At 38.7% G+C, this 26376-nt stretch overlaps 2 protein-coding genes across 2 annotated transcripts in view; one reads left to right on the top strand and one right to left on the bottom strand.

The window, feature by feature from the left end:
- Positions 1-622: 622 nt before the first annotated feature.
- Positions 623-3398, top strand: mrpl48 (mitochondrial ribosomal protein L48). Its single transcript, XM_026162673.1, has 8 exons — positions 623-797; positions 1130-1188; positions 1426-1457; positions 1547-1632; positions 1895-2064; positions 2660-2762; positions 2889-2978; positions 3153-3398. Exons 1-8 carry the CDS (start codon positions 777-779, stop codon positions 3228-3230), a joined length of 639 nt encoding a protein of 212 aa, XP_026018458.1. The 5' UTR covers positions 623-776; the 3' UTR covers positions 3231-3398.
- A 338-nt stretch (positions 3399-3736) lies between these two features.
- The window catches only part of LOC113019134 (sterile alpha motif domain-containing protein 9-like), a 28605-nt gene continuing 5965 nt past the window's right edge, over positions 3737-26376 (bottom strand). The window contains exons 2-9 of the mRNA XM_026162670.1: positions 7342-9100; positions 6998-7041; positions 6820-6884; positions 6460-6674; positions 6121-6377; positions 5495-5623; positions 5250-5406; positions 3737-4008 (exon numbers count right to left, since the gene is read on the bottom strand). Coding sequence (XP_026018455.1) covers positions 3968-4008; positions 5250-5406; positions 5495-5623; positions 6121-6377; positions 6460-6674; positions 6820-6884; positions 6998-7041; positions 7342-9100 — 2667 coding nt within the window. The 3' untranslated portion in view covers positions 3737-3967. The remainder of the gene's footprint in view (positions 4009-5249; positions 5407-5494; positions 5624-6120; positions 6378-6459; positions 6675-6819; positions 6885-6997; positions 7042-7341; positions 9101-26376) is intronic.

Genomic DNA, 26376 nt, shown 5'->3' with positions numbered 1-26376 from the left:
GCATATCCATATTTATCTGGGTGAAAGTGTCACTGACATCAAAAGTCTCTTCTTCACGAGAGGTGGAGCCAAGAGGGAAGCATGGATTGTATTAGCATGAATCACAGTTCTACAAATACAAATACATTTTAACTGCCCCAAGGGAGTGCATTTTAATGCAGAGGACAGAGCAGCAGTGCCAGATCTAGAAAACTTTACATCATGAGGGTGTAAAAGAGGGGCAAGATGTCCAGAATGGGAAGAATGTGAAAATCCTTTATGGAGTCAACAAAATATCCACTAAAATAAAACATTTATTGTATCATTATATCTTCAAAGAAAATAAACGTTTTGGACAAACAAGCAATTAAGACAGCTGAATAAATATCAAGAAGAATATATAGAATATAAAAAAACAACATCAAGACGAGTACGAGTTGAAGTGCTTGAAAGTAGTGCAGTGGTCTTAGTTTATACTTTTAAAACAGGCCAATTCTTTATTCTACATATAGCCGCTTTGTAAATCATGTTGTCTACAGGTTATTTACCAATATAAGGAACTATATTAGGCATTAAAAAAACAGAACACACAGAAACATCTGTAATCACGTTTTGCCACGACACCCGGAACGGTTGTACTCCCGTGTTTAACCGACGGACAAAAAACAGCACGGACTTCCGGCGTCTGCACCAGTGCGTGTGTTATTGCATGTTATTCATCCTAAGCAGATGCAGTTCTGTGAGGAGTTTCGTCTGAGCATATCTGACATTAAATATCGACAGAGAGAGGCGCAGTGATGAATCCTGTCTTCCGGAAGGTGACGTCCCGCTTATTTGTTTTTTTCTCTGCTACAGGTTTGCTGACTTCACAGAGGTCACAGCTGTGCTGGAGCTAAGTTAGCTTCCTGTCAGCCAGCCCCGTGTTTGTGTCGTTGTCTTTTCTGGCTCCTGTAGAGGTAACTGGAAAAACAGAGGATGTTGTAGATGGAGCTGCCAGGCAAGGAGGAAAAGAGGAAGACCGCAATGGGTGTTTATGGTTATACTGAAGGAGGATATCCAAATACTGCTGTGCTTCATAATTGCCGGGATACACTGTTAAATTTAAATGAGTGTGATAAATAGTGGATTTGACAGGTGATGTTGTCTCCAGGTGCAGGCGTCTGTCGCACAGCAGGCGCTCCTGCTGAATAAAGCGCTGACACCTTGCCGGTAAGTCTTTGCCTTGCTTTTTCGGTTTTCCCAGTTGCAGACATTATATGTTTAATTTAATTAAGCAATTAGGTTAAATTTGTCAGTTTTTAAAACAGATTGAAGCACAGACATTTACAACAAGTCTCAATTGTTAGACCGTAGAATTTGTTTTATGTTTCTAAACACATCGCGGTGAGATGATTTCTCCCCATCTGATACTATTTATGATTAATCTGTGTTCTGTAATCTTTAAAGGGCTGCACCGTCCATCCAGCATCCTGTTTGGTGTAAGTATTTGTGTCCTGTGTATGCAAACTCAATGCAAACTGCTCGTGGTGCTGCAGAATATTTAAAGTGTTGTTTGTTCTCTTCTTAGGCACACACTCTGTAAATGAACGACAGTACAAGGGCATGCCAACCCACGGCATTGGGAGGTGGAAATATCTGTTACCTAAGCAAGCGGTAAGACTCCAAGTGGAGAATATATTGATTGGCTACCTGCTAAATCCAGAATTGAAAATAAAAACATTCTCCTCACACACACAGTTTTGAATAATCACGCCCATTTCATCTTAAAGACCTCATACCACCAGAGTGTCCTCACAGAACTCTTCAGTGTCAGACTGCTGGCTTACTTGTGGTTCCCAGAGTGAATTTTAAATTGTTTGCAGGATAGAGTTAACTGAAGACACTGTCTGGCCCTTTGCTGTTTTGTTGCTTTTAGCCGAGGAAAAAGAAGGACAAGCACCAGATGAAACGGATCATGTCTGCGACAGATACAGCGTACGGCACTCTGAATGTGAACGTGTCAGGATATGACATGACTGTCGTGGAACATTACTCCCAGTACATCCATAACTTCTGCAACCGGCTTGGCATCAAAGTAGCTGACAGGTGAGGATGTTTGGATGGCAGGTCTGAGGTTTCTGATCACTGCAGGTCAGCAGGTAACATTTAACTGAGTCACTTAAGGAGCTGAGATGCAAACCATGTCAAGTTCAATAGGAACATTTCCATTTTCTGCTATAACTGCCCCCTGTTCATTAAGATTAGATGTTTGAAGTTAAACTGTTTTTATTCTTTTCCATATACGAACAACATTAAATATGATTTGGTTTATTTTATTGGTAGACCGGGTATCAAAGGTCCCCCGTCTTCTCTCTTATGTGTGGGTAATTAACAATTCACTCAGCAGATAGAAACATAGTTAGGATGAACTGCAGGTTTGTAGAAGTTGTTTTTCCCTGTAAAGGATGGAATAAAAATTATTTAGATATGCGTTTCACATGAAGGGACTGACACAGTTAAACTATCAAAGCAACAGTAAGGATGGTAGATGATCAAGTTTTAAACCTTGATATATCAGACTTTGGTCACTAGATGGCAGCAGAGTTCCTCTGCATCTGCCAAATTTAATTACAGTGAGTTGTTTTGTTTTTCTTTGTAGTAGACTTAAGCTTTAATGCTCTTTAATGCTTCCCACGTACAGCTATGCTTTACCAAGAAAGAGCACAGAGGTCATGCTGATGCAGGAGCAAGGCACCAAGACGTACGTCGATGCTGTCCTCAAGACTCACCACCGAGTCGTTCAGGTAAGACCTGGCTTGTTGTGTTTTTTGGGGTTTTGTTTGTGCTTTCAGCTCAAACTGCAGGTGCTGCAGGTGTACTGACAGGTTTTAAAGACCTAACTGTTAACGGTGTTATTACTTTTTGTCCAGCTGAGCACTCTGAACGCCGCGCTGTGTCCCGTCTTCATGGACGTCCTCTTAAAGAATCAACCAGAGGGAGTTCAGCTCTCTGTGACGGAGGTGAGTAAGCTGTTGCATGTTCATCTTTTAGTCCATAACTGTTGGAGAACATTAGAAATGCTCACTATAACCAACCAAACTCCATCTTACTCTTAAAGGCAATATGCATGCGTAGTTTTTGGTCATATCATAATTTTTAAAACTAATCCACTTCTCTCCCTCTGAACCTCTCAGCACACCGAAGCTGATTTCCAAGCACGGTTCAAGGCGCGTCCAGAGCTGGAGGGGCTCATCGCTCAGATGAACCAATAACTTTCCACCTCATTATGTACAAGTCTCAGTTTGATCTAATTTATTACCCATCATTCCTCAGTAGGATCCTGTATAAATGGATTATCTGAAATGGAAAAAAACTGTGCACATTAGTCTCATTTTGTGACCTTTGGGAAATAAAACCACACTCATTTTTCCACCTTAAAATATTTTCATATTTTCTGGTTCTTCTGCTTCATTGTAAACTTTGTTCACTTTAATACACATCATGTCACTGTACTTTTTTAACCTTTGGACACAAAATGTAGTATTTTAAATTTCTGTGACTAAAAGTTAGAATTGTAGCAATCAGGTATTTTTTAATTTAAATATAAAAGTTCAGAATATTTTATTTGCCTGTATTCTGAGTAAACATTAACATCTGTATCCCATGTTGTAGAAAAACATTAAAGAAATTAAATTACACAGATAAAAACAAGCTAAACAATTTAAAAAAAAATAAAGAAAGGTTTTTTTAAACAACAGAAAAATATGTATTTGGTTGAGTTAAATAAAAAAAAAAAAAAACTTAAAATGTGGTTCATATTTTAACATTCTCTAAACAATACATTGAGCTCACTCAAGCTCATAGATGAGAAACCTCAGAGACTTTATCCCTTGGACTTCATAGAGCTCATCTTTGAATAATCTCTCATTTAAATTTCTCACAGCATCAAATTTCTCATTGGAGATCAGATCTTTTTCCTGGAGTTTGTCTAGAACGGCTGCTGCCTCGTTCACTGTCCATCAGAGCCGTTGAATGGCGATCCATGAAATGCTGTCCAGAAAAATAAAAAGCAAATGTAAAACATAATAAAACACAGTAAGTTGTAATGCTCTACAATATAGTTTTTCATAAATATATAGTTCTGAAAAAAGAAGCTGTTTTCAGTTATAAGGTTTTACATATCAGCACCTAATGAAAATCTCCTGGTCTTTACAAGACTGTAAAATTACTGAAACTGTAGATGAACAGCAACATGACGTCATTATTTAGTGAAAATTAAGCCAAAATGCTAAATAACTAAGCACACTGCTCCCTGTGCAAGTAACAGCCAGGTGCTGATACAGAAATGCACTTGATTATTGATAATCAGCATCTCTACAAAAGCAGTCGTTCAGTAGTTTCCTAGTCTGGAGCATTCAGGTGTGTGTTAACACAATTCCAAATAGGAAAGCAATAATTTTTAAAAAGAAATTTCTGATGTTCTTCAGTCTGGGAAGAAAGATCATTCGCAAACAGAAAACATTCAAGATAGCTTCCAGTCAACACAGGAGTCACTATCCCAGTAAATTCATCCCAGTATCAGACCATGCCCTGCTCAGAGAAACTGCAAGAAACCCAAGAGCTACATCTGAGACTCTGCAGGCCTCAGCATGTTAAAGTTAATAAGAGTACAATTAGAAAAAGATGAACAAGTTTTGAACGGGCTTTTTTGGAAAGAGGGTAAATATCTTCTATCTAAAAAGAACAGCAGCAATGCTGCATGTGAAAAAAAAAAAAGCAATATATTTTGGATAGGTGAGACCTAAGTAGGCATGTTTGAACAAAATACACAGCACTACCTTTGGAGAAAACCAAACAGCATATCAGCACAAACACCTCAAACCAACTGTCGAGCACGGCGGTGGAAGGGTGATGGTTTGGGCTTTGTTTTATAGCGACGGGCTCAAACTGGAAATCGTGCAAAGAGACAGTGATCCAGACCACAGCGAGAACTTTACAGCAAATGGGTGAAAAAGAAAGACTGCTTTTTGTTTCTCTCAGGTTTGTTTTTAGGTTGTTTCAGAACCCAGTTTTCTTTTTAAATTATGTCTTGATAAGCAAAACACAAGATTTGAAAAAGGAATTTACTTTATAAAATAATCATGGATTAAAGCGAACCTCTTACCCTGTTCTTGGTGAATACTTGTGCTTAATAGTCATCTGGAATAAAAGGGGTCAAGCTGGTCAAATACTGGCCTGGTCTAAATATTTTAGATGAGCTGCGTTAGGGCAAATATGCATAAAGCACTAACCTGTTCCGATAGTGCACGTCCACACGGTGTCCTTTTCCTTTCCTCCCCTGCGCTCAACTTCAAGTTTCAGTTTCAAGTTTCCGAAGTCGCTTTTTCCATTTCCAATGACCACCTCAAAGAAATTAGTGTCGCTCCACTCCAACATGAACTGCTGTTTCTGCAGAGAAAACGTTTTATGGAAACTTGAGGATTTTTGCTGTTTCTATGTTATGGTGCAATGAACAGAAGTGCAGCTTAGTCCAAACCTCAGGGCAGATTTGTGCTGTGTCCCAGTCTGTTGAGAGGTAGAAATAACTCTCCAGCTGTACAGGGTCAACAGGACTTGTCTTTCGGATTTTTCTGAATCCGTCAGATTTCTCCTTCTTCTCCACTTCCTGAAACATGGAAAAATGGACCATTCTTCACATACAAGTAATGATTGGAAATCTTTGGGAATCGTGTTCACATCTATTCATGTCTTTAATGAACATATGTGTTTGTGTTTATATCAAGATGAGAACATTGATTTGCACTACTGCAATCCATGTAACTGAAAAGGGAAAATGCTAAGAAAACACAAGTAACAACTACAAAGTTTAAAAAAAGCTCAAAGCTGTTCAAAAAACAGCTTTTGAAAGAATGATTAAATTACATTAGCATAAAGATGGCTGTAAGTTCTTAACTTTTAATGCAGTTTTCTCTGCCTGAAAGTCAGTAATGTTGTCAGTTGGGTTGTCAAAACATTTAGAGACCAAACTCTATTAATTTGCTGCCTTGTAGTGTCACTGTGTTTTTGTATTTATCAATGAGAGCATTTTATTTCTCTGTGTTATTATATATTTTTCCTCACTTCTACTTTATATTGTTGCTCCAGTACGTGGCATTGTATTACCTGTTGTATTAGAGGATCATGTGGGACCAGGTAAACGTGCAGAGTGAGGCCAGATGTGATTTGCATGTATATCAAGACATCAGCAAAAACTTTTAGATATAGGCCCAGTTTCTTTAGGATCATGGCTCCTCTTAGAGAGAACTCCGGCTTGTTTAACTTCACATGGGATGATGTCATTTCAGACACTTGCTCCAAATAACCTCCACTGCTGTCCACATGCAGAACTCGAAATATGTCTGACATTGCTGCATTTTCACCTGCAAAGCACAAACAGTCATGTGTGCATAAATATCTTTATTACTGTAATAAAACAATCATATGCGTTTTACGACTGCTCACCTGTACAGATCCAGTGCGGCAGACAGACTTCCTCTAGCTTCCCATCTGTGACTTTGATGTCCATTAGGGGTCCTGCTGGTATGTAGTCCATGCATACAGGTTTCCTCATGAATCGCTCCCATGAGCTAAACTGGTATCTGAAGCTGACGGTTTCCTTACAAACCCACCGCAAGGCAGACTCGCTGCATTCATATTTGCCACTTTCAGACTGCAGGCTGAATTTGAATAGACAAGACAAAATGCTCTGTTATGCTCTGTTCACATGCACGAACAGAAACAGCAAAACTGCAAATAGTACAAAGTGGTACTTTAAACCCAAACCACTTCATTGTGTGTCTTGTAATTAGTGATAACCTTCACCTGTAAGTATGAACCTTGTCCATTATCTGGACTTCAGGTTTCAGCTTCGTCCACGGACTGGAGTCCTGTTGTACAAGATATTTTTACATTGTCATGGTCATTGAAATTGTGAAATCTTTACAATTATTGTAAGATGCAATAAATGAGTAGAAAAAAATCCACAGAAACAGAGACTTACCATTTCATTGTCAAAAGCTTTCAGAAGTCTCTCAGAAGGTTCTTCTTAAAGCAAAGTTAATGTTTAAAGAGCTAGCTAACAAAATCCAATAATTCTAGCACAATTTTAACGTTACTTTAACTTGTGCGAGATTTCTATATGATATAAGTACATAAAAAACATGCTTTTTAATCTTAGCATCTTTAAAGCAGAAAAATGGAGGAAACACCATTTGGTCATGTAAAATTATCAACCTAGCTGTATTAAAACAACTATTGTCATTATAACATGAAAAAATGTAATACTCAAAGAGGAAAGCATTTAATTTGTTGAGGGAAAGGATTTTAATAGTTTCATTTTCTTACCCTCACTTCTTCTGTGAACGTTGTAAGCAACAGGACCACTGATTGTAAATCCAACATAAAAGAACACATGGCCTGAGTTCCAGAGGCTGTCTTTTTGGTTAACATCCAACTTGATCTCTGTGCCGCCAAATGTTGCATACAGCCTGTAATTTCTCACCACCCCTTTAACCCTGAGAAGTTTGTCTTTGACTGTTGGATTTCTGAAAACATCGTCGTTCCTCCAGTTTGTTTTTGGGTCTTCCAGTGCATCTTGGGTCCACAAGATTTCAAGGTTGCGTCTGTGAACAAATCTGTTCAGACCCTGACCCAGTCCAATAAAAAATATGGGTCGAAGGTACCTTGACTGAAAGAGTGACTTATATTCTTGTTCATAGGAATACAGAATATTTTGGATTAAATGAGGGAGGTCAAAGGTCAATTTGTCTTCACCATCTGTAGGCCAACACAACAGCAGAGCTAACATGTGAAACTCGGGTTGCATCTCAGGAGCCAATGGCATTTTCTCTCTAAAGCTGCTTTGGTAGTCGGAGCTGGACGGAGGTTCTTTCATATTTATCAGCATGATATTGGCCAGAACGTAGTTGAGTAAGGCATGTGTAGCAGAATGTTTGTGTTGGCAGATTTCTCTCCACCATACAGCAATGTCCTTGGTGTCTGATCTAGTGCATCTTTCAAGACATGAAAGTACTCCCGGAGAAGTGACAGCCAGTTTTTGTTTAAGTTTGTGGAAGGCTTTCTGGAGTTGATCATTTGGTTCTGCGTCTCCAACATACTTTTTGTAGCATTCTATTGTCTTTCTGGACATGTAGTTTGGATCTTCTTTCTTTACAACAGAATATGAATACGTTAAAAAAGTGTCGAAAAATTCAGATCTTTTCTCAACCAAATCTCTGAGGCTGTTTATTAGCTCCTTAAACCTGAAAAGTTTCTCATCTCCGAGGGATTTCAGGACAGAGCCCAGAGACACAGTCTTTGTGAGAACTTGCTTCCAAAGTTCATCATGTCTGATAAGATGGTCATACAACAGGGTGCAAACTTCCAGATAACCAAACAGCCCTCTGGTGTTTAAAGCACGCAAGACTTTTTTATTGCCATCTCCTTGTTTGCCTTTCATGTGTTCATTCTCAGCAAGTCGTTCCTCATCTTCAAAAGCTTCAATGCCTTTTTGGGCCAGCTGTAAAATTTCTCTTGGCTTGGCAGAAAGTTTTAAGTTCTTCAGGTGGATCTTATGGACTTGGCCTAGTGTATCTGCAACATATGAACTCCAAGGTGCTCTCTGCTTTGCTTTTTTTGCCCAAATTTCTGCCTCATTGTAGTCTTCTATTTCTATATAATATAAACGAGCAAGAGTTTGTGGAAAAAGTGGGTTGTCATCAAATTTCTTTGAGGCCACCTTCAAGACTGACAGACTCTGACTTTTGCCTTTCTTTTTGTCATCATCTTCTGTCTTTGTAATATCTTGAATCAGTCTGGAAAACTTTTCTTTCTTCTCATTAATGACACCAGTTGGGTCCTCTATTATTTTAATTTCTCTTTTGGTTAGCATGTCTTTGACAAACCCAAGCAAACATGGGGGAACATAACTTTTGCAAAAACTGTTCAAGAAGTGTCTTGTTGTGTCACTTCTGGTCACACCTGCATCACCCAACAGTTCAGTACAACACTGAGCTATCATATTGTGAGCCATGCAAACCTTTTTTTCAGATCTTTCACCTTGTTGGAAGGTGACGATCAGATGACTGAAAGGCTGCATTTGATCCTCCAGTGAAAGGTCATCTTCATCTTCATGTCTGAGGAAGTCCAGGCACTGAGACTCCAGGAGATATGAACCTGGTACGTAGGCGTTCAGCAGACACAGGAAGGCAGCAAGCTGCATCTTCAGTGGCTTATTTGTTCTTTTGATATGTTCTAATGTAGCACATGCGTTCCTGATGTAGGCTTGAGAGAAATTAGACTGCAGAATGTTAAAACCATGAAACTGCTTGCACCGATCACCAAATCTTCTGCCAAGCTCTTCTTTTTTCATATCAAAGTCTGCTTGCTCTCTGTCTGAGAGAGATTTTTTGAGAATAATAGATTTTCTCATTTTCCTCTTGAACTTTTGTCTCAGTTCATAAGAACGCGCCTTTTGGTGGATAATCCCGTCACTGCTTCTCACACAGTTCAGTAAAATTACCACAGGCAAATCAATTTCTATATCCTGTTCAGCAATCTCTTCCATAATCCTGTCCTGGAGGATGTCCAATATGAACTCATCATTTAGTAACAACAGTACCGTTTTCTGGTGGCCATGGCTACCTGCTGTAAAAAGGCTGACCACATCTTGCGCAACTTTTGTGATATCTAATGTTGAACCTGTCAAAACAGCACATCTGAAAGTTTTCCTCAAGTCCCACAGCACCTGCATAGCCAGTGTGGTTCCCCCACATCCTTGTTGATGAAACAGTTTAATTGTTGATGTCCCAGGGCCTTTTCTTCTCAGGTGAATTTGTTCTTTAAGGGTTTCATATCCATCTCGTTTGATAAAAGGAGTTGCATTGCCATCTGACACTGCTTGTTCACTGATATAGAAGTTGAACCAGTTCGGTGGGGCCCCTCTGTAAAAGTTTTCCTCCACTTGCTCAGCGTGTTGAGGTTCAACAAACTCTCCTTCAAACTGTCTGGTGTAGAGGACATCCAAAAATGAGAAGGAATCACTGATTTTACTCATTACATGTATTTGTCCACCTTCAGCAGTGGGCAGGGCTGGTCTGTTTGCCATCTTCACACTTTCACTTTACTTCACCCTAATGAATGTTAAACAAAACAAACATGAGTCCATCTTATGTCTTAGCTTAAACTATTTTTAATTTAGGTCCTACATTCACTTTATGGAATGTGATACATTTAAATAGCCATTTCATTGCTGGTCAATCACATAAAATAAATATAGCCTTCTCCATGTAAAGAACCAGACACTAACTTCAATTAAAACTTCCATTTGTCATTTGCAGATCTTAAGAGATTTTTCTTACCTTCTCCCAAATTACACGGACAGCTCTAAAGACCTGCTATTATGTGTGTGTTCAAGCACTGGGACCGTGAATGTGTCATGTAACCCGGAAGGTAGTCGTCACACCCAAAGCAGGTTGGGATAATCAGGTACAGACATGTACACCTCTACAGTTTGAATGTTAGAGCAGTTCCAGTTTCAGAGTAGTTTAAAAAAAGGAATGAGTCAATTTAACAGCACATTTTCTTCCTGGTTTTTAAAAAAAGCAGAGGCTACGCTTGACGTGTTCAGTCAATAAACACGTCAAGCTGGCATAAAATATTGCACAATCAGACGCTAAAGATTGGAAATTTGCAAATTTGGCCAACAAAATAATAAAATATGTGATATATGTTAATATTGTCCTATTTTGAAACATTACCTACATTTGTTTAAAGGGCAGGGTGACTTCATTTGATTAGGAAATGCTTGTCACAACAGGAAATACTAAGGCTTAACTATGAACGGTTTAATGATGAAAGATAACAATTATTTCTGTCTCTATTTCACTCATGTGGCTGCTGTTCAGGTCTCAGTTTGCAATTAAACAGTGCTTGAGTATTTGGAAACATTTAAACAAATAAAAGGAGGGCATTAAAATAGGTTAGGATGTAAGCAAATGTAAATAATCAATGAAGAGTGTTTGGAAGCGCATCAAAAAAGAATATTTATGTGGCTTGATCACAGACAGTTCTCTATTATCCAAAATGTTTTTCACTCTCTTTTTCTGTCACATTCACTCTCTTTCACACACACACACACACACACACACACACACACACACGCACTTTATCTTTAATGAATGCTGACCTATGTTTTATAAAATCATGTGTACATAACCTGGTTATGGTCTTAAAAAGGGTAAAAGGACATGACAGACTTATATAGAGGTCACTCTATAAAAAAAAACTCCTCTCACCCCTACTGGTGGTCTATGGCCACCACCACTATATCCGGTTGGTTAGCCACCTCCATCCGGAAGTCCCACAGGATCTTAGCTCAGTCATTCTCCACCACCCTAGAGGATGTCTCCCATTTTGACCTCTGGACTTCCAGGCCATATTTGGCACAGATGTTTCTGTACACTATGCCGGCCACTTGGTTATGGCGTTCCATGTATGCCCTGCCTGCTAGCATCTTGCACCCTGCTGTTATGTGTTGCCATCTTCCTGATGTATTTGTGGATGTTCGTTGCCTCATCCTGGACCGTGGTACTGACACTCACCAGTCCCCGTCCTCCTCCTTTCCGCTTAGCATACAGGTATCATTCTTAGTGCTGCAATCACATCATCTAGTAGATCTTCTGAGGGTACTTCACCTAGTCTTGGTAACTGGCTACGGGGGATCCAGGTTTCCCCACTTCTCATCAGGGTGCCCTGGTACCTAGACACCTGTCTCGGACTTTGTTGATTAGGGTGACGTCCGAGGTGGCATGACTTTATATTTCTCTCTCTCATTCATGTCGAGAATGAGGGGGGGGGGTGTCTAGCCTAGGACTCTTACTGGATACAGATGGTAAATGGCCTGCATTTGTATAGCGTTTTTCTAATCCCTAAGGACCCCAAAGCGCTTCACACTACATTCAGTCATTCACACACACATTCACACACTGGTGATGGCAAGCTACATTGTAGCCACAGCTGCCCTGGGGCGCACTGACAGAGGCGAGGCTGCCGGACACTGGCGCCACCGGGCCCTCTGACCACTACCAGTAAGCAAACATGGGGTTAGTATCTTGCCCAAGGATATTTGGCATGCAGCCAGGAGGCAGCCTGGGATCGAACCACCGACCTTCTGATTAGTGGCTGACCGGCTCTGCCATCTGAGCTACAGCCACCCGATGCCCCAGGTGCCCCAGGTGGGAATCAGATGCCCCAGGTGGGAATCAAACTTGTGACTCCTGCTCCAGAGATGTACATATATATGCAAAAGTATTCCCTTGTCTGCCTTCACATACATATGTTCACTGTTTTCTTTATGTTGTTGTTGTGATTTGGCGCTATATATAAAATAATCGGCTTGCCTTAAGTGAGATCCTATTTTTAATCCATAGAGCTTAATATGCAGCTATATCCAGAGGTGAGAAGCAATGAAGTACAAACACTTTGTTACTGTACTTTACATGAGTATTTTTTTCCTGGTATCCAAGAGGCTTCTTCAATTCTTAAACCAAAAGGTGTAAAGTCCCAGGCATTTAAAGTGGGGATTGTCAGTGATTTATTATTAATTAATGTTAATATTATTTCACTACTAATCATGTCTCAAAATAAATTAAAAGCATGTTTAACAATTTATGGTATTATGTGTGTTATTAAATGATGCCAATATTTCACTTTGAAATAATTTTATAAGACGTGGCACTTCACAAAAACTAAAGGCCAGACGTGCAAAACTGTTAGGCTGGGCTTTAAACAACTAACTGTTTCAGATGTACTAAATAATCTGCAAACAAACTTTAAATTAATAGTAAATATAATTTACTAATTAGGGTGGCTGGCCTCTTCCTTAGAGATAGGGTGAGAAGTTCGGCCATCCGGGAGGGGCTCAGAGTAGAGCCGCTGCTGCTCCATATTGAAAGGAGCCAGCTGAGGTGGTTCAGGCATCTGACAAGGATGCCTCCTGGGCGCCTCCTGGCTGAGGTGTTCCGAGCATGTCCCACTGGGAGGAGGCCCCGGGGCAGACCCAGGACACGCTGGAGAGATTATATCTCTCAGCTGGCCTGGGAACGCCTTGGTGTTCCCCCGGATGAGCTAGAGGAGGTGGCGAGGTCTGGGCTTCTCTGCTTAGGCTGCTGCCCCCGCGACCCGGCCCCGGATAAAGCGGAAGAAGATGGATGAAATATAATTTTTCAAATATGTCTATGAAATAAGTACCAAATGTGTGTAAATGTGCAATTAAATACTTTATTGAGTAAACTCGGATAATAAAACAAACAGCCCCCCAAAACTAGACAAGAACAATAAGTAAAACGAAATCAAACACTGGTTAGACAGGGGTACAAACAAACAAACAAACAAACAAACAAACAAACAAACAAACAAACAAAAAGCTGAATATAAATCCTTTTCACATTTAAACTTAGATAAATCCATAACATTATCGAACCTTTATTTAACAGCATGTACATCCTCTTTTATACTTTAGAATCTAACACATAAAACAAACACAAAAAGGCAACCTTTAATTGAGAAGACCCAAATGCAGATGCCTGTATACGGGACTTAACAAAAGCAAGCCATTTATAGAGGTTGCACAAAATACAAAACAAAAGGCAAACGTAGACTAAGACTTTGCCTGCAGGAAACATAACCTGGAAAGTACTAGCATGGAGAAAGAACCTACGTTCCAGCACCAGACAAGGGCAGATTTGGCCAGTATATACACAGCGAGGGTGATCAGGGAGGTGAAGACAGCTGGGAACACAGGAAGGAAAAAAAACAGGAGTAACAAGACAGAAAGCAAAACAACAATTTAAAACGATACTTTGAGGAGACATTTTTCTTCAGATGTTGATTAGCAAAGTCTTTAGAAATGTATAAACAAAATATTAAATAGACACTATGCAAAGAAGCCAAATTTTAGGAAGTAAATCATCTCTAAGAATCAGAAAGTCTGAAAGTCTGTTGTTTAGGTGTTAGCATAGACAATACATACATGACTAAAAGTGCTGGATCACATGCATCACATCAACGCTACAGCACAATTTTCTCCTTTTAGTTTTTGCCCCTACATATAAAAAGACATAAATACTATAAAGGAAGCTTCAGAATCACTTTCCTATTGGGGGGGATGTTGACCAGGATTCACAAACTTGGATGTCCCCCATTATCTTGTATGATGTTTAAAGCTTAAGGGGCAGCTTTGGTCTCTTTCACACTGTTGGTCAGAGTTTTCCAATTCTGATCTGCAATAACTGAGGTAATCAGCAAACAAAAAATAAAGTAAAACAACAGAAAAATGGATAATACAGGTTAAAAAACACAATACAATATTATGCTATGGTGTAAATCTAAAAAGTCCAATAAGTAACTATTACTGTAATGTAGCCAAATAAATTCTCATTTGCACTGTTTAATTTTGTAATATTGCATTTATGTGTATGTACTTTATGTTATTATTGCACCGTGAATCATGTCAAAACTTGTAATAGACCTGCCGGTGCACCGTGTCCATTTCACGCTTTCCCTTTCCAAACCATGAAAAAGACACACATGCAGAAGTTGCAGTAAGTTGCACGCTGTAGTAACTGCAGAATGAGATATTTTATTTCAAGCTAACATGACAATAATCAAGTGAAAGTGTTCAAATGGACATTATTAACACATTTACATCTATATACATAGATGCCACCTAGCTGAAATTTACTCTATGTCTTTTTGTTCAATCCTGACTTCTTGGCTTAATATGTTATCTCGCCCTGCTGGTAATGCAACTTCTACATGTGTGTACATTTCACATTTTGGAGAGGCAAAGCATGAAACAACTACTAACTAGTAGTGAATGTTTGCAGAGCATTTTACTTCATTGCAATGTTACTGTTATGTTATCTTACCTGTGTCTGCAGTTTTATTCTGAATGCCAAAGGCCACAGGACCTCTGATAGTAAATCCAAGGTAGAAGGTAACTTGACGTTTTTTCCAACAGCTGTTTTGCAGATTGGCATTGATCTTAGTCTCTTTACCACCAACTCCTGTATATACTCCGTAGTCTCTTACTACTCCATCAAGTCTAAGAAGGAGCTCTTGGACATCAGGACTTCTGAAGATTTCTTCTTTCTTCCAGTTATCGCTCCAACCTGGTTTTGCTTTCAGATGATTTTCAATAATTGTTCTGTGAACAATTCTTTTCACACCTTCACCTTTTCCAATGAAAAACACAGGAAGAAGATACCTGGCACGAAAGTACTTCTTATATGCATTTTCGTAAGTGTTCTGCATTTGCTGAATTATTTGACTGATGTCATAAACACACTGGCCTTCATTTTCAGGCCAGTACAAGAGAAGGGTGAACATGTGCAGCTCAGGTGGGTCTGTGTCACTTGGGGGCATTTTCCGTCTAAATAGTGTGAGGATGTTGTTGACAAGAGACGTTTCTGAATCTGCACTTGGATGCATTTCTCTACACTTTGTAGATATGTATTCGAGCTCTGATTGAGTGTATTGTTTGACAAGAAATGACAGCACTTCCACAGACTGGTCATCTAGGTTTCCCTCCTGAAACATCTGGATGAGTTGTTTTGCAGTTGTGTCTCCAACATACTTCTGGTAGCACTCTGAGATGTCTTCAGATATATATTCAGGATCATCTTTCTCCATGTTAGGCTTTGAGTAAGTCAGATATTGTTCCAAAAAAAAGCATTTTCTTTCAACTTTATCTCTGAGGCTTTCTAGTAGTTCAATGAATCCGAGGAGTTTGTAGCCTCTAAGTGATTTCAGGAAAGAGGTCGCCGATACTTTTTTTGTGAGAACCTTTTCCCAGGTTTCATTTTGACTAACAAGTTTGTCATATAGAGTATTGCAGACCTGCAGGTAACCAAAAAGCCCTCTTGAATTAAAAAGTCTTGAAACATTCCTCTTGCCATGTTCTTTCATGTCTGGTCCATCTTCATCCTCAGCTAATCTTTCTTCATCTTCAAAAACTTTAATTGCTTTTTGAGCCATTTGCAAAATTTCACTTGTTTTGGCAGAAACATTTTGCTTCATTAGGTGGTTTTTATGGACTTGGCCAAGTGTGTCAGCAACAAATGAATTTTGAGGATCTCTTTCTATTGCTCTCTGTGCCCACATTTCTGCCCGATTGTAGTCTTTTAGTTCTATATAATAAAAACGAGCAAGAGCTTGTGGAAAAAATGGATTTTGAAAGATTTTACATGAGGCCTTCTCTAAAACTGTTGCACACTGACATTTCCCCTCCATCGTTTGGATGTCTAGAATTAGTCTAGAAAACTTTTCCTGTTTCATTTCTGTGCTGTTGACTTGGTCCACTTCTTTTTTCATTTCTCTTTTGGTTAGCATGTCTTTGACAAAACCAAGCAACCACAGAGGAATCTCATATCTGCAAAAACTGTTCAAGAAGTTTCTTGTTGTGTCACTTCTGGTCACACCTGTCTTTGCCAACAGTTTAGTACAACATTCTGCTATCATAGTGTGAGCCATGCGGACTTTTTTCTCACAACTTTCATTTTGTTGGAAGGTAATAATGAGATGATTTAAAGGCTGCATTTGATCCTCCAGTGAAAGGTCATCGTACTTGTCTTGTCTGAGGAAGTCCAGGCACTGAGACTCCAGGAGATATGAACCTGGTACGTAGGCGTTCAGCAGACAAAGGAAGGCAGCAAGCTTCAGTGACTGGTTTGTTTTTTTCCTTTTTTCTAATGCAGCACATGCCTCCCTGACGTAGTCCTGAGAGAAATTACTTTGCATTATGTTAAAGCCATGAAATTGTTCACATTTATCTTTGTACCTCTTTTGAAGCTCTTCCTTTTTCTTATCAAACTTGTCCTTCTCATTGTCTGAGAGTGTGTTCTTTAGGACAACGTGGTCACTCTGTTGAGGTGCATTGTTTCTCACACAGCTGAGGAAAATGACTAGAGGCATATGAGTAACTATATTCTGCTCAGCAACTGTCATCATAATGCTGCTCTGGAGATCTTCCAGAATCGACTCATTGTTCAGCAACAACAACACAGTTCTCTGGTGGTTTTGACTGCCTGCTGTGAAAAGTTGGACAACCTCCATTGCAACTTTTGTAATATCTGAGGTGGAGCCAGTTAAAACAGCACACCTGAAGGTTTTTCTCAAGTCCCACAACACCTGCATGGCCATTGTAGTTCCCCCACATCCTGGTTGGTGTGTCAGTTTTACAGTTGATATCCCTGGGAATTTTCTATTTTTCTTAATTTGTTCCCTGAGTTCTTCATATCCATCTCTTTTGATAAAAGTAGTTCCAGTCTTTAGGGACTCTGCCTGTTCACTGATGTAGAAATTTAACCACTCAGGTGGGGCCCCTCTGTAAAAGTTTTCCTCAGCCTTTTTTGTGCATTCCAGGAGATCTTCATCTGAATATTTTCCTTCAAACTGATCTGCATGGAGAATATCCAACAATGGGAGGCTTCCCATATGCAATTCCCCTTCCTTAGTGGACCATGCTGGTCCATTTGCCATCTTTAGCTTTAAGTGTCCTGCAGCATAATAAACGTGTGAAAAGATTTTTAGTCTGAACTGTTCTCAGAGGCTAAATGGCAGTAGCACACACACATTTGAAATGTACATTACTAAGGGTTAGGATTTTACATTCATCAAATTATACCTACTGCGTTAGTTTTATTCTTGATTGTTATTATTCACTAGCTGGGCCCACGTCCTCATTTTAGGTCTGACAGCGTTTTAGTAGGTAAAAGTGAATGCTTTGACATGAATTGAGCTGCGGTTTGGGGAGGACTTGAAGGGGACTGGCGATGGCTCCCGGGCTGGGCAAATCCCCATGTACTAAATAGAAGTGAAGAAGTTAAAGAATGGAGAACAAGGGATCAGCTTGCAGTACTGGGGGGTACCTATATAGATGACAGCCGGAAGGAGCGTGTTTGGAGGCGTGGTCCTGCTCCTGAAATTCCGATACATAATCTCCAATTACTGGTTTTAACCCTTTAAACGCTGACCTAATTTAGCCTTTAAACCAGGGGTAGGCAACTCCAGGCCTCAAGGGCCGGTGTCCTGCAGGTTTTAGATGTGTCCTTGATATAACACAGCTGTCTTGAAGTTCCTCAACATGTCTTGAAGTTCTCCAGAGGCCTGGTAATGAACTAATCATGTGATTCAGGTGTGTTGACTCAGGGTGAGATCTAAAACCTGCAGGGACACTGGCCCTCGTGGACTCTGATTGGGGACCCCTGCTTTAAACCCTAACCCATCACCAGTGACGGTTAGCATTTTTAGCAAGGGTAGGAAACTCCAGGCCTCGAGGGCCGGTGTCCCTGCAGGTTTTAGATCTCACCCTGAGTCAACACACCTGAATCACATGATTAGTTTATTACCAGGCGTCTGGAGAACTTCAAGACATGTTGAGGAGGTCATTAAGCCATTTAAACCAGCTGTGTTATATCAAGGACACATCTAAATCCTGCAGGGACACCGGCCCTCATGGACTGGGATTGGGGACCCTTGGTTTAAAGGGTTAATTAAAATTTGGCATGTAGTAGTGTTTTAGAAAATAAAGCAGACTTGGAGATAAGTACTTCTACATCAAACTTGTAATTCTGACCCCTAAAGTTATCTTCATCCACTAAATATATTTTATGTATTGTACTTTTACAAGCCCCTGGAATCTTCTAAAACCTGGAATCATTATGTCCAAGCAGTTTTTCCCAGGTCTAACCACAGATTGACTGTAGGGTCATTCCATCTCATATCATCAAATCTTTACAAAAAAATCTGCTCAAGCATCTTCAACTTTTTTAAACATGTATATAATGATTGGTGTGAAATTTTACATTCATACATAAAATACTTTTCAATATATATTTTTCTGAGAAAAACAAATCTGATCAATTTTCATACCAAACTCTGAGACTGTTGAACAGAAAGTCTGTGTTGATTTAAGATATAATCACTGCTGTTGTATATGTAGCACTTTTTGTGTCAGGACAGAGATTTACAAGTGTAACTTCTCAAAAACTCCATAAAGATTTCTCTTACCTTGTGTTCTACTTGATGCAAATGTGTTTGATGTCCTCTCATATCTTACATGTATTAGTGACTAGTGACTTTTGTGCTGGAGTTATATATAGTATACAGCCACTTGTCACACCCAGGTAGGTGTGAGAGTAGATACTCAGCACACACTGACCAGATGAGGTAGTAGTAAGATATGTTCAAAATGTTTGAAGGAATCATTAGGACTTTATATTTACTTGTTTCTGAGAAATAGGCAGATTGGAATGAAGCCTATTAAAGATATTCAGATGGAAAATCTAGAAGAAGCTATCAATGAAAGATCAGGGAAAATGTAAAAAAAATGTCTTCAATGTTTGAGGTTATTGTTTTCTTACTTTGACGCAGCAGTATTATTGTGCGACAAAGATTGAACATTTCCAGGAAAAGCGTGGGGGTGAGATCAACAGATATGTTACTGACAAGAGGCCATGCAACTGTAAACTTTGTAACACTGTCAACAGTTTCTTTCATATTCTAACATGCTTTGTTTCCTTCATTTCTTTCTTCTTTCATTTCATTTCTTTCAAAGGCATTTTAAGTTTCCTTTTTCTGATAATGAAACGTACCACTGCAATGTTTTCTGTTCTTACTATCTGACTGTCAAATGTTACCAGTGTTTTTTAGGTTATGACATAGTCATGCTGACATTGGAGTGCGGTGTAATACACTTTTAAGGTTGCAGATGTGCATATAATGCTTAATAAGGACATTTTTAGGATCTTTTGGTTATTACAACTAAATGACAGGGCTCCACGAAATGTAACCTTGATCACAATTTTGGCATCCCACGATTAAATTAACACAATCTTGAAAATGATCTGTTATTTAAAAAACATAGCAAAAGCAAATTAAGTACTCCCTAAACGATGCCTGATCACAAGCTTTCATGTACCACACACGCACAGCTGTTCATTGCATCACACAGCTTGAAGTTTCCTGGACTTGTCAGTACAAGTAACACTGCCAAAAATCAGAACAACAAAAAACAAAATGTCTGGCACAACGTGTGGAAATGCTTGATTTTTAAATAATGTGTGTCTGTGCAGAGAACTAAACTGACAATTTTTTCAACCAGCTGAAAAGGGGAAATGTAGAAGGATCCCACAGCTGTCGAGTACTTTTCTACGAGTTTAGTCCCATCTGTCATGTAGATGAATGGAGTGAAAGAGTTTAAATTTTATTTCTATTAAATGCACTCTTGTCCAGCTAAATATGGATCTCATAGATCTGCAGAGGTTAATTAGCAGTAATATAGAAAAATGTGAAAGAAGCCCTGTTGATATAGGTTTTGGTGCCTTTTTTTAATTTTATATTTTTCTTCTAAGTGAGGAATAAGCAGGAGCAGTTTTACTTTTGCCACTGAAAGAATATAGTTATATATGAAGAAAACAAAGGAAATGTTTTATTTATGTTCTAGTCCTGCCATGTTGCAAGAGAGCCTGCTTATGCAGTTCAACAGACTGACCACGTTCACAACGTGAACCACGTTTTATTTTGCCTTTGCCATCAGAACGTCATTACAATCTGGCTACCTGACAGAAAATGACAATGAATCCACATTTTTGCACAGATTTGACCTTTTAAAGGTCCTAAACTTTTGATCAGCTGTAAAACAGCCTGTTTCAGTTTAAGTGTTGTTTTTAATAAATTGCATGCTCAAGACCATTTTTCAAGTGGTCTTCAACTTTTGAGCCGGACTGTGTTTTGATGTGTAATTTTAGTACAGTGAAAAAGTGACACAATTTTAGTTCAGTCTCATTTAAATTGTGACAAAACGCCAAATCCTTATATTTGTCTAAATATCCATGATATTTTGCTGGAGTCAGTCCAAAATAAATCATGAATCCAGAAATACTTCTTGCCTAAATTAACAATGCATGAGTTCTACATCCAGGCTGACTCAACATGTTGTGTAAGTGTGCTAAAACATGTTGTTAATGTTGCAACTAAAATGGTTAATTCCTCAGGGAAAGTGCGCTCAATCTCTTCACTTCACTTCAGGCTCAAACTAAATTTAACCATGTGCACAATAACAGGCGTAACTCGTAATCTGATCTATTTAAGAGCAACAATTCTTGACAAACATAACGAGGTGGATCAACTATGAAACAACCACACCTGCCACATTATTTAAGAACTGTGTGCCTTACAAAAATAAGAGGCCATATGAATATTAGACAAAACATCCCACTGACTGACTCAAAAGACAGTAACACACAGTTACTGAACAGAATAAGATTTTTTTTAAGTGCTGGAAACAAGTAAACACTTGTCTACTGTGCATGTTCTTTCATGCTAACTCTATTTAGAATGCTTTCATATGTATTATTATAATAATACATATCATTATTATGAAAGCAAAATCAAAGCCATAGGACGCCATTCTTATGGCGCCATAGCTGCTATACGCTAAGACTGATAACATTAATATTAAAAATGTTTCAAAGATGCCTCTATTGCCTGCTACAGCAAAACATACATGCCTAGAAATGAACTTTGATCATTTCAAACATCACCAGAAATTCCTTATCGTCAAACACGTCATAACACATGGGTCCTCCACACCAGCAGTTTGTAACTAAATCCAGTTGGGACTTTTTGTGTGCATGAGAATATTAGTCTCAATGAAAAGTACTTTTATATTTTATATTTTTGCTGTGCACCTCTAGAAAAATGCAATCACATGAAGTACAGAAGCAAAACACAACATTGAAGAAAGTCCAATTTCATTCAACTCAGCCTCCCTTTGACAGTTCAAAGACACAAAACAAACAACATTGCTGCACGTCATCTCATCTCACATTCAGCATTCCTACATTTGCAACATTCTCGTTGTCGTCACCGGCATCTCAACATCGCATTCTTCTGCAAGACCTGCCACATTCCACTGTTGTAACTCATCATTTCATGGCCCTGTATCACTCCACAAAGCATCTAATAACAATTAATCTTAACCTTAGACACTTAAATTATGTCTAAGGTATTACGTTTGTATATTAACACATAGAAAGCAAATGAAACTGATATAAAAACATTCTGAACACATGACTGTAGCATAAATCATCTAACTCATTATGAGATCATTTAATTGATAACTTTTTAGATTTTTTCTAGAAATGTTTATTAATTCTTAAATTTAGATCATTTATTCTAAAAACAACACAGGAGGAATGACTGCAGCAGTTGGAAATAACCAGCACAGCACAGAGGTACTGGAGTTACATTCATATTTTATTTAGGATTGACCGATATTTCCACTACATAATTAAACTAATGAAGAAGTTAATGTCATAAAAATGTATTTATTTAGTTTCTCACATTTGGGGCTTACAATACAGTATTGATCACATTTGTGTGGTGACGTTACAGTCACTTAAAGCCTGTTTATTCTGCTTTCATTGGTTTGTGTTTGCACAATGGGTCCAGACTGTCTGTAATATAAAAGACTTTTTTTTGCACTTTGTGAATATAGTGCCTCATAAGGAGCATGCAACCCAATGTCACTGCAAAGTGTGTAATAGGCCAGCTGGTCTATTGTGTGGATGTCATGCTTTGCCTCGCCTATGCATGCTTAAGCTACAGTACTTTGCAGAACCAGCAGAGGTTAAAAATGTATTTAAAGCATCACGAAAACAGTCAGGGGAAACTTAAACTTAAAGAAACATTACGAACACATTTACACGTAAATACATATCAGCCATTTAGCTTAATCATAATGTGACATAGAAGGAGCCTGGAGTGTACTTCATAACATCCTTTCTCAGAAGTGTCTTGTTAGCTTTAAATAAATTACAGACCTCTGCTGGTACACGTGTCAATTTCACGCCTGGGAGAGGCAAAGCGTGACATCCACTCAATGGACCAGCGGCTCTGTCGGGTTAGAGAATGTTTCATATATGATATTAATGTAGTGTTTTTTGATGTAGGCTCTAGAGGGCAGGATGTGACCACATTTACAGTGAACCAATAACAGCACCTCCTTTAAGGCTGTTTATTTCTTCTTTTGAAAACAACAGGTTTATTTTGTTATTTTTATTTTGATCGGTGTAACTGATGCAGGTGTAATGTTCACAGCTGTGAGTGCAGTGGCAAAACTGTCTTTTTTCACACAGTCCTCTGGGAGTTGAGCTCCACATATTTCTGGTCTTCAGTAATAATGAAGCTCAAGTGTAACTTGAGTAAGGAACATCTGTAATCACTCATCGGCCTGCAAACTCAGTGCTGACATCATTACTCTGGTCCAATCATTTTCCTGCCTGTCTTCTGTTCTCTGTGTTTGAAATCTTAGTGCTTTTCCATTATTCTGTCTTTCAGACTTCCATTGATGCCTCCCACCTCCTCCTCATCTTCATCTTCACTACCACCAGCATCTAGACTCCAGGGGGTAATCCTCACTCCTCCCACTGCTGGGATCTCATTCTGCTATGATGGGTCACGGATGTCTAATTGCCAAATAGCCTAAATGAATTCTATAGCTCGATGAATCACGCTCACTTCTTCTGCATGAACTGTCCATGACCACCAAAAGTGGAAATTACTAATGTGGCATTTGTCTCCTTATAGACACCAAATTTCTATTCAGACACATCCCTGCAAGCGTTACGGTAAGTGTCGACAGCAGATGGGCACTAAAAAAATAATTCAGGCCAAGAGTTTGATTCCTATTTAGTCTGCTCTGTTTATACAAATCATCAGGCTAAGTAGGCAAATTCCAGTTGCTTGTTATGCTGTCATATATCACATTTTCACTTAAGTATCACTATGGACAAAATATTTATGAAATTATGTTGGTCTGATATTTACTTCAGAAGGGTTTCTCTTTCATTTTTAGACAAATTAATTAAGAGCAGTGGCAGCTGGGTGGGTGGCCTAACAAAAGAATTAAAGTTCACACTACTAGCAGCAGCATCATATCCTCGATACCACATTACAACCAAAAGACCTTATCGTAGCAATACCAACAAAACTACATAAGGGAATACCCAGAATGCCAGTCACACACACTCTCACACAGATTTTGACTAGTTGTTGCTGAACACATTAGCCTTTTTTGATTGGTTGTTGTTGTTGTTTTTACAGAGACAAAATATGCAAGAATGATAGCTGATGATCAGAATGGGGCAGGTTCTGTGTGTTTATAGCAGATAGAAACATTTAGCCAGGATGAACTGCAGGTTTGTAAAAGTTGTTTTTCTCCCTCTAAAGGGAGGAATAAAAATTAATTTAGATGTGTTTTACATGAAGGCGCTGACGTAGTTATCAAAAACGTTAAACTGTCAAAGCCACAGTAATGATGGTAGGCGATCAAGTTTTAAACCTTGATATATTTCAGACATTGGTCACTAGGTGGCAGCAGAGTTCCTCTGCATTGCCTCAGTGTGTAAGATGAAAACTTAAAAAAAATCCCACTCTTGTTCTCTTGAATGAGCTTTAAGTTAAGAGAACAAACAGCCCTGGTATTTTTCTGTTTACAAATAGAGATGAAGAAGAAAGCGCTCTGAAAATGTAAGTGCTTCTAAACAAATGTGAAAAGATTCATGGATACAGATAACCTGCCCAATTCTCATCTGACCAATATATTACAGCAAGTTTGTTGTTTTTTGTTTTTTTTTTCCTTTGTAGTAGACTGAAAATTTAGCTTTAATACTCTTTAATGCTTCCCACGTACAGCTATGCTTTACCAAGAAAGAGCACAGAGGTCATGCTGATGCAGGAGCAAGGCACCAAGACGTACGTCGATGCTGTCCTCAAGACTCACCACCGAGTCGTTCAGGTAAGACCTGGCTTGTTGTGTTTTTTGGGGTTTTGTTTGTGCTTTCAGCTCAAACTGCAGGTGTACTGAGAGGTTTTAAAGACCTAACTGTTAACAGTGTCCAGCTGAGCACTCTGAACGCTGCGCTGTGTCCCGTGTGAGTAAGCTGTTGCATGTTCATCTTTTAGTCCATAACTGTTGAAGAACATTAGAAGTGCTCACTATAACAAACCAAACTCCATCTTACTCTTAAAAGCAATGTGCATGTGTAGTTTTTAGTCATATCATAATTTTTACTACTAATCCACTTCTCTCCCTCTGTACCTCTCAGCACACCGAAGCTGATTTCCAAGCACGGTTCAAGGCGCGTCCAGAGCTGGAGGGGCTCATCGCTCAGATGAACCAATAACCTTCACCGAGTATCAACACTACAGTACTTGTACGACAACTAATTTATAGCGCATTGCTCATTCCTCAATAACATCCCGTAAAAACTGATTTTCTGCTTTAAGAAAAACAAAAGTGTACACATTTCTACTTGTCTTATTGGGGGAAATAAAACCATACTCACTTTTTTTCCAGCTCAAAACTTTTTTTTATTATTTAATCTACAAATTATTCTGCTTCATTGAAAAGTTTGAACACCAAACGTAGGCACGATATCATTTTTCACTTTTAATTAAAACAAAGTAGTTATAATAAAATGTGAGTTATTATAATTAAGTCTGTTTATTTAAATATTTTTCTCATCTTCTGAATAAAGATTAACTTCCATTTCCCATCTTGTAGAAAACATAAAACACATAAAATTAGAAAGACAAAAAAAAAGGCAAAATTTTGTTTAAAAAAGGCATTTTTTACATTTTCAAAAAAACAGAAAAAAACAATTATTTGGTTGCGAAAACAAGATTCTGCAATGTTCATAGGTTTATATACCTTAAACAATAGATTTAACCCTTAATGTTTATGCCACTAACTAGATAAAATTAGGTTTAATCATTTAATATCAGTATTCACATTCTTTCACATCATATTCTTGCACAGGAGGTACAGAAAGGCCGCATGTTAATCAAATGTACAGATCGACTCCATTTTCTAAGCAGTCATTACAGTCATGTTCTTTCACTGAGATCCTTCAAGCTCATACATGAGAAACCTCAGACTTCATCCCTCTCAGGATTTTATAGACATCTCTGCTCTGTTGTGTCAGCGTCACAGACTAAACAATCTCTCTCATTTGGTCTCATGTTGCATTTGAACTTCTCTCATCACCATGTTTGTCCTCAGAGATCACATCCTTTTCCTGAAGCTCGTCTACAACAGCTGCTGCCTCACTCGCTCTGCCAGTCAGAGCTGTCCAATGGCAAACCACGAAATCCTGAGCGGAGGAAGTTGGTGAAAATTTAAAAAAAGAAAAAAAAGTCTAGTGTTCAGATCATCACTGTTGAATACTAGACAGTGATGATCTATATTAGGATTATAGTTGTGAGAAAAGAAGTAAATCCTTTTTTCAGTTCTAAGGTTTTACTTACCAGAATATA

Source organism: Astatotilapia calliptera, chromosome 3 (genome assembly GCF_900246225.1).
Source record: "Astatotilapia calliptera chromosome 3, fAstCal1.2, whole genome shotgun sequence".
Taxonomy (NCBI): domain Eukaryota; kingdom Metazoa; phylum Chordata; class Actinopteri; order Cichliformes; family Cichlidae; genus Astatotilapia; species Astatotilapia calliptera.
This window is presented reverse-complemented; position numbering and strand designations above follow the sequence as displayed.

Bases quoted from the DNA above. Each gene is read 5' to 3' on its own strand.
- mrpl48 (XM_026162673.1), top strand. From the start codon at position 777: ATGAATCCTGTCTTCCGGAAG. The intron at 1,189-1,425 runs GTAAGTCTTTGC...TAATCTTTAAAG, and splicing joins AAAGCGCTGACACCTTGCCG to GGCTGCACCGTCCATCCAGC. The intron at 2,979-3,152 runs GTGAGTAAGCTG...TGAACCTCTCAG, and splicing joins TTCAGCTCTCTGTGACGGAG to CACACCGAAGCTGATTTCCA.